This window comes from Belonocnema kinseyi, chromosome 9, assembly GCF_010883055.1.
Source record: "Belonocnema kinseyi isolate 2016_QV_RU_SX_M_011 chromosome 9, B_treatae_v1, whole genome shotgun sequence".
NCBI lineage: Eukaryota > Metazoa > Arthropoda > Insecta > Hymenoptera > Cynipidae > Belonocnema > Belonocnema kinseyi.
Genome location: NC_046665.1, coordinates 21,017,528 through 21,026,524, shown reverse-complemented (window position 1 = coordinate 21,026,524; position 8,997 = coordinate 21,017,528). Strand labels below are relative to the sequence as shown.

At 37.1% G+C, this 8,997-nt stretch overlaps 1 protein-coding gene across 2 annotated transcripts in view; it reads right to left on the bottom strand.

Annotated features, from left to right (window-relative positions):
- The window catches only part of LOC117179452 (rho GTPase-activating protein 20-like), a 419,532-nt gene that overhangs the window by 155,999 nt on the left and 254,536 nt on the right, over positions 1–8,997 (bottom strand). For both annotated transcript variants that reach the window (XM_033371276.1, XM_033371277.1), the window contains exon 2: positions 6,698–6,883. In XM_033371276.1, coding sequence (XP_033227167.1) covers positions 6,698–6,883 — 186 coding nt within the window. The remainder of the gene's footprint in view (positions 1–6,697; positions 6,884–8,997) is intronic.

Sequence of the window (8,997 nt, the reverse complement as noted above, 5' to 3'; positions counted from 1 at the left end):
AACAAACGAAATGCGCACCAAATTGTAAAAGGTTGTTCTGGCGTCTCAAGAACTCATCGTTTGGCGCGACTTTCTTTGGCAAGACATTTCAAGTTGATTCCGCAAGAAAGTCAATACTATTCATGAAAAAATTATTAAAGTGTGCATTTTTTTATTAAAATGATTTAAAACATGCACATTTTTTGATCACTATGAAAAATATAATAGCAAGGAGTCTTTGGAAAAACATTTTAAGTAGATTTCACAAAAAAATCAAGGCTTTTTATTAAAAAGTGGTAAAAATGTGTCATAGAAGAAATGGTATGACGGAAAAGTTTAGCAACAAAAAGTTGTATCTTTGTTGTTAAAATAACAAATTTATGTTAAGTCAAAATAAAATATCCGCTGTTGCTCGTTATACCTGGAAGTCTTATGGTCACTTATAAAAAAGAAATCAAAATTGGTTCAGAATTGCACATTCGGTCGATTTTTGTCCAAAAAGATGCTTATTCCCCAAAGTGCGGCGTGACAAACCGTAACGGTCCCTTAACCGTCCATATAATCGAACACCCATCCTTATTGAAATGCATCCACTGCCCTTTACAATCGTTAGCAATCCTCCCGTTCGTACATTTATACAGCTTTATACAGCCTCAATCATCCACATAAAATTCTTGTCTGGGGAGTCTAAAAGAATGCCCTCCTTTTCTTTTTCAATCCACGGCTCTCCCACTATTACTATTTCAAAGGATTGTAGAAAACTCCAGACTCCTTTATCCATTCAACCAAATATTTTGGTCTCATCAAGTCTATGATTATTGGTCAGTAATTGTATTTTTGTTCACCGCGAATCCACTGTCAATCCACTAATAAGTTGTTGCTTCTCTTTTTCCGCTCCAAAAGTTTATACTATAGGTCACCCCCTACAAGACAATACTGGCTTTTCCTATTCCCTACTTTGTCTCCAGATCTCTCTGCTTCTTACTCTATTCTTATCCTTCATTATCTGTAAAAACCCTTTACTCAATGTTCTTCACTTCGTCAGTCATCATCATCTAATTCGGAACTCACATCACTTGATATCAGCATATTTCTCTCATATCACCGAATTATTGCCGAAATAGTGCCTTCTTTTCCTATTCCTCCTTCAATTTCCCTTTTCAATTTTCCTGTCTGTATTTTAAATTTACTAATTTCCTTCTGAACTCTTGAATCCCACCATTCGCTAAAGATTCCCGTTATCAATTCATTTCACTGTTTCGTGTTCCCACGGTCTGTCTCCTCTTGTTCGATATCGCCCTCTTCGTTTCCCTCGATTTCGGTTTCTTCTGCTACTTTAAGTAATCCTTCTTAGTTCAGATAACCTGCTTTAGTTTCCCATTCAATAACCCTTCTTTATCCGACTTTAGTTTTTCTTTCGAAATTTCCTTAGCATCAATCAAATCGAATCAATCAAACCGAAGGGCCTATGGCAAAGCCATCGAACGCGTCATCGAGATGCGGATAAAGGGTCCCTGTACCAAGGGTTTCTGCTGAATATGGTTACAAAAATGAATAGGCAGTCGCGGACAATTTTCCAGGGGTGGTCCCGAAGGAACTAACCCCTAAGCGGAGGTGTAAATACCGTGTAAAAACCGTACTATGTAAGCGGAACGCCTACTCTAACACAACCAGAACAAGCTGGCAACAGAGAAAGAGAGGGGGCACTAACACCAACAGCGAGCAGGCATCCGATAGACGAAGAGCGATGCTTTATGACCCGGAGAAACATCAACACTAAGATTTCTTTCTAGCCTAAAGATCTGGATAAAATGGATGACGAACTTCGTGGATATTTTTCCGAAGAATTCGACCTCCCATAGACATATCACCTTTCTTTTGGAAAGCTTAACAGTTGATCCGCAAATCGTGAGGTGCTTAGAGAGATTGATGCCGCTTTGGAAAACTAGATTTAGTATCTCATCTGGAAAAAATCGTGTGATAACTAACAAGGTCACCTTTCAGAGAGGTATCTTTCAGGCAGAAACTATAAGCCCATTCCTCTTTTGCCTCACATTATTGTCACTATCTCTAGCTAAGGAAATATGAATGGAATTTGGGCTAGACAAGTGCGCTAAGGTTTATTTGAAGCGAGGAAAACTTAATAGCATCCCCTAAGACCCTGAGCTCGTCGACAGAAACGCTATACGACACCTTTGTGCCACCTTTGTACCTGGACGTGCCACAAAGCCGCATTCAGGATGTGACATCTATAAAGGGTACTCTCCGAAGCAGATACAAACGTCTCATCCAGCAGATTTGATCTTCCGAGCTGTCGGCGAGGAACAAAGTATCTGCAACGAACATGCTTGCCGTCCCGGTTACTCTATTCTTTTGGAGTGGAGCCATGGACGAAGAACAAGCTCAGATCCCTTAATATCGGGACGCGAAAGGTTATACATATGAAAAAAGCATGCTTCTCAAGTATTCTATTCCGCGACTCTACATCTCACCCCGTCAAGGTGGCTGCGGAATATCGAATCTTGAATGACTTCATAACAGGATTATTCTGGGTACAGCACATAGAGTCACAAGTGGAAGGGACCCTTTTCTTAAAATGGTCAGGAAGCATGAAGAAGTGCGCAAAGCAGAGTTTCTGTACAAAGCAGCGGAGGAGGCTGCTAAAACACTCGGACTTAACTTCAGTATTAAGGGTGAGCAAAATGCATCAAATCTTATCTATCTCGAGTACTGACTCCTGAAAGCTCTGATTAAGAAAGCACAAAAGAAAAACTTCCATTAACAGATCCTCGATAAGAGAAAGCACGGCATCTTCCACAGAATAGTGGAGGATAAGTCAATGTCGTGTGAGCTAACTTTTGCTTTCCTTAAATCACCCAGATTGAAGTCTCGCACGGATGATTTCATTTTGGCATTTCCACCTTAACATACCGTCGCCACATTTTGAGCCAAGGCATTCCCGATGATAGCTGCAGGGCGTGCCATGCACACCCCGAGCATTTGGTACACATACTATCTATTTGTCCAACTCATGCATCCGTCACTCTTACGGCATCAACCTTAACATCGCTCCTCTAAATGCTCCTAGGGAAATCGAGTCAATTGTCGAGAATGAGAAGTGCCGCATATACTGGAACTTTATATTCTCGACAATTCTTTCTGTTGCACACTCGCGGCCTGACATGGTTTTTCTTGAGTTCGAGAAGCGAACCATGTTCGTTATCGAATTTTCGACCCAGCTGACAAAAAAATCATAGCCAAGGAGAATGAAAAGAAAAAAAGGTATAGAGACCTTATAAGGGATTTGCGACGATTGTACCCGGAATATTCTGTTACACTAATCGTCCTTATCATCGGCGCTCTTAGAGGTGCCAAGATTTCACTGGTTATTAGCGTGAAAAGCATTCCTGCGCGTGAACAATATGCTAAAACATTTGCGGGAAAATGCAGAAGGCGGTCATCCTTGGGTCGCCCTGTGTTCTCATGGTGCACGAGACTTTTGCCGGATCATCGTATTGATCCCGTTACAGACTGTAAACAACTATTTCACGGTCGTGAGACGTGGTTGTATCTAAAATTTTACCGCGATTTCGCTGAGGACGGGTGCAGTTGTTCAGATTAACACCTGCTCCCGGCGAAATCTTGTGGTTGCTCTTATGGCAAACTTTCAAATATATATAGCATTTTTATGTAAGAACCCTTTCTAAATGTCCAAGTTCTCCAAAATCTCAAAAAAAAGGACCTTGAGGTCAATTTTCAAGGACAAATGTAGGTAAGGCCCTTTCTTAAATAAGCACCCATAGTTTTGACTGCGGATTTGAAAAGAGCGGGAAATTTCACGTCAAAAATGATATGTGGAAAAATGGTTTTTGTGACCTTGGAAACGTAAAAAATTAAGGTAAAATATCTGAGATACGACCAGATGCCCTTTTACTGAATTGTCTTGGTTTTTCTGACTGAAAAAATGTTCCAGATGCTTCACAAAGTCGATAAAATGTTAAGGTGTACGTCACCTCGACCATCATGACCTTCAGGTTAATTTTCACATGCAGACAGTAACAATCACTTCGAATAAGATGCAAAGACTGACTATGTAGTTACAAAAGTGACAATCTTGACAATGTCATTTCTCTGTCGCTAATTGCAAAAAAGAAGACACTTTCTCCTTACTTTTAGCGTTACCCAGAAACAACGGCGTGGAAGTAGTAAGTTCTGTTTCCTTTAGGATGCTTTCTTGTTGTGAGTTCCCCTTGCCTCTCACGTTTCGGGTGGTTGATTAACGTGAGTACCATTGCCTCTCACCATTTCTATCAGTGTTACAATCAGCAACGTAGTAACTGTTCGAAGTGCTCTGCATTGGCTTGAAGACACAAACATAGACGTCTTTCAAAAGCGTCCACAGTTTTTAGCAAAGTTTCTCGAGAGATGGCTGTGCAAGCTGCCCGAATCCTTTCCATCAGATCTTCACTTGTTGTACGTCGCTAAGCAAAAACTACATTTTGTACTACCCCTGTCTTCACGAACTTCTTTGGGCTCATCAAACAGTTCAACAGTGGCCTTGAAAGGTTGAACAGAACCATCCGCGTAGAATTGACGAAGCACCGAATGAACCACATACTTCGGGGATTTAAGGGGTAGTTCTACCGCTACAAAGAAGCGGTAGGGGCGTTGATGATGTTGCTCTTTTAACTCTATCTGTAAAGCGGATTTTGATTACACGTCCTTGAATTTGTCTTTAGAGGAGGCCTTAAGTATGAGGGCAGAAACCATTAATAAACTAGAAATGCAATGGAGACAAAGAGCTATCCACGGTGAGCTTTCCAAAATGCTAGATCAGCATGACGCGGATAGTACAGGATCTAATATATAACTGAAAAAGGCGTCCTGTTTTCAGAAACATAAGGATTTGCCCTTACGATTGAGCTCAGTTTTATCAGCACCAGAAATTATCGCAAACACGTTCACATCACGACTTGGTTGACCAGTGCCGATTATGTAGAGATACCAACGAATCGATTGAGCAGATTATTGATTTTTGTCGTATAATGGCTTAGAGAGAATATACACACAGGCTTAATAATCAAAAACAACTTGCTGTAAACCTAGGCTCTTCAACAGAATGAATGCCTTTCTATAGATACATTCGATGGCCGTTTTAAAATATGAAGATTACCTCTTATATTAATATGTTACCATCCAGATAGATCATTATATCTGAGCCAATCGATCCGATATCATGATGCGACAGAAAAAAGATTGAAGAATTTCCATCATCGTTATAGTATTGTCAGCGACTATAAACACTTTCTAAGTTGCAGAAGTAAATTTTAATCTTGTTTCATTACGTTTACAATGAGTTTTGGCTTTTTATGGTCTATTAGACTTTTCAAAGACGTATTAAGGGTTGAAATTTAGTGAACAATATATTCGAACCATAGTTTTCGATGTATTTTGATCCGTAAAATTCAATTTTGAGGTCAAATTAAACGTATTATTCTTCATTGTTTTTTTTAACTCCAAAAAATCATAAAAATGTTTTTTTTTCTTTTGCTTATATCCCAAAAAATGATAGGGGAGGTCATTTTTAATTGCAGATTCGTATTTAGGGTGAAAAAATACGTAAGAAAATATTGGTCTGGTCAAAAGTACAGGCTACTTTTTTGTGGGCCTGTGTAATTAAACAAAATATTACATTTTACGAAAAACCGGCTCATAGACATTCGAGATATTAATGTTTAGATAAAGTATGTAAAAGATTACACATAAATATTCAGCGCTCGGCATCAGAATTGAGAACCGTAAAATTATCCGATTAAGGACATTTAGCGCCTCAAAGAGATCTTCGAACGTGCTCTATCAGAATATCGAGAGGTAGAATCGAATTCAACGCACTTTCTGACCAATCTTAAGATCACGAAGAGCTTACTTTAATTGCTGGATTACTTTAAAGCAAGTTGCTTTAACTGAACACCTGTCGCATACGACAGAACTTTATAGACAATCAAGTAGCTACTTTTCGGATTGTTATGGAAGACGATTGTTTCTTTTGTTTAATCTGACAGAATTGTATCTTTTTACATTTTCATTCCATATAATTTTAACCTGTTTTTCTGTTGTGTGTTGAGTATATATGTGACCGTCCGCGAAGAAAGAGACCTAATGCAGAAAAAATCGATTTTTATTTTCTTAAGCTATCCGATAGTTTCTATGTTCCTTTTTTTATTTTCCATAATCAAAATTTTTTAAAGTAAATTACTTTTTTTGTTTTTAAGCTACAAGCATAGGCATAATAAGCATATGCGGAGACGACACGAGAAGCCTGCGAAAAACAGCCGCACCACTCACCACTAACGAGTATAGCGGAAACGAACCGATGCGAGCGGAGCTGACGGATACGGCTCCTAAAGGTAGTTTTAAGTAGAGGGGGTGCTTTTCGTAGATACATCCACATTACTGAAATACTAGCTTGCAGACTCTACTAGATTCGCCTGTCCTGTAAAATTCAGCTTTGACGCATAAGGTTTCTTAAATTTCGGACGATCACATATGTTTACTGTCTCTTTTTTACTTATTTTATTTTCTGACACACCACTGAAATTGATGCTCACAGTACAGAAGCCTTAACAAAAATTTTTTAAAGTTCCTGTAATAGGAGGTTTCTTTCTTATGATAATTGTTTTTATATTGTAATTATTACTTTTTAATTTAAACTTTTTACCGTCGTCAGGACATCTCGCTCGTGTAATCGAAGGTTGTCTCCGGGGAAGAGTTCTTGAATGCGATGAAGATCTCCCTCCAGTTGAGCTTGTTGAAAGATGTGTCCGCTTCCAATTAAATTTTCGTTTTCTGTCAGATTTTTTGCTTCTTGTCCCAGATACCTTTCGAACTCGGCGAGCCTCTGAACCTACAAATAACGCACGTAAGTTGTTGCAAGAAATGTCGGGAAGGCAAGAACCGCGTAAGTATAACATGGTCTTAAAACTACGATGCTTTTGGGACTAAGAATAAAAATAATCACAAAGAAATTAGGATAATGCATAAATTAAATAAGAAGATAAAAAAAACAAAAGGTATTCAACTAAAAATGATATATTTAGCATAAGATTTTGACTGCTAAGAATTATTCATTTAACGATTAACATCAAATACAAGATATTTAAGTTTTACTTAAAACATTTTATGTCTGAGGGGGCGGTGCGGACCCTTCTTGACCGAACCTTTTTTCTCCCTTGTCAATCACATGATCTATACCTCATTTTTTTATACGGATTATAGTAAAATCTCAGCAGAAAAAAATTCTAAAAATATGGGACAAAGAACATGTTTCAGATGACGGGGTTGCCTAGACTGATACAGAGTATAGATATTTTAAGTTATTTTTTATTTAGTTAATAACAGAAGATTAGTGGTGTCTTAGAAGTGATGTTTCTTGAATTGCACATTTTTAGCTTCTGAAAATGATGTATGCAGTGTAAATGAGCAATTTTATTCAAGAATGATCTCCATAAATTCTTTAGTTTCGTATAAAGCACCTCACTACTCTTTTCTTATTAACATAATAACAAAGAATTAATAATAAATTTAATGCTTTCTCAATGATTCATTTTAATAAAAAGAGATATTTCGGGTTTCAATCGTGTACAAAACTACGAATTTTGTCGACATTTCGTGAACATGGCAGTTTAGTTCTTCAGGGCTTCATAGAATTGTTTCTGACTCTGTATTTTACCATTACATACAGAAACAATTAAATAAATTTATATATTTTTGCAAATCTCTGTGATAGATTATCAGGGAGTAACAGCCATTTAAAGTTGAATATTATAAAAAGATCGTAGATGATAGTACTTCTCAACCCACGCATCAGGAAATAATTGCCAATAAACTGAAAATTTAAAAACTCTGTTATCAGTTTAGGAAAAACCTACATCTGCAATATGTACTTTGTCACATATTTCTATAATTATGTTCTGCTGAGATTTTCACAATAATATGTCCAAAAATGGAGATATCTAATTTTTTGTACATGTTCGTAATGATTCGTATGCAGAATGATCTCTGATTCCAAATCTGTGCTCTCTAAATCGGATTCAACGATAAATATACCGCTGATTCAGATTTCGAGAGTGTGATATGTTTTGTTACAAACTTATTTTGTTTTTCATATCAAAATTTATGGTTACTTTAGATTTTGATTTAGGTTCAGGAAAAGTTTAATTTGGAGAGGATTATACTTCATTTCAAATTTAATTTCATTGACGCTTTAGCGATTTCAATAAATACTGAACGAATAAGGGAGTGGAAGGGCGCATTAACATATTAGAGACAAAATCATAATTGCTATTGTAAATAATAAAGAATATAATTAATCGCTTAGGGGGTGTTCACAAATCACGTGACGGTATCTCGAATGATCCTACGCGCGTTCGGCCCATTCTTGCCTTATATATAAATTTGAGCGAGAGAATCATATTCATCATACTCTATGATTAACATACTTGTCCGTTTATAAGGTTTCATTTCAAAATCCATTTTTGATCGATATTTCCTAAGCGTTAAATTTAATCCAAGAATATTTATTTCACAAAAACCAATCGGCAAAATAATTGAAGAAACCCTGTTGCAATATTTCAAAACATATAATCTGAATAAGGAATATTTCGTTAAGTTTTAAAAACAACTGAAATAAATATTTAATATAATAAATACTATTTCTCCAAAGATGATAATTTCCAAGCAAAATTAACTTTTATGGGAGGCAATCCCCTGGCGGACCGAAGAAAACGAATGGAGCCTCTACAAAGTACCCGTAAAGACCCTATTAAATCCTCATTTTTTAAAACTGTTTACCGTGGCAAAGAAAACTATTGCGATTATTCCATGACCTTCTATAGGGAATTTTAACGCATAATCCGAATTTCAATGATTTAAAAGTTGGTTTTGACGTTTTTTCGTGTTTTTTAAAAAAAAAGAACCGAATGGGGACCCAATAAGGTCTTTACGGGTACTTTGTAGAGG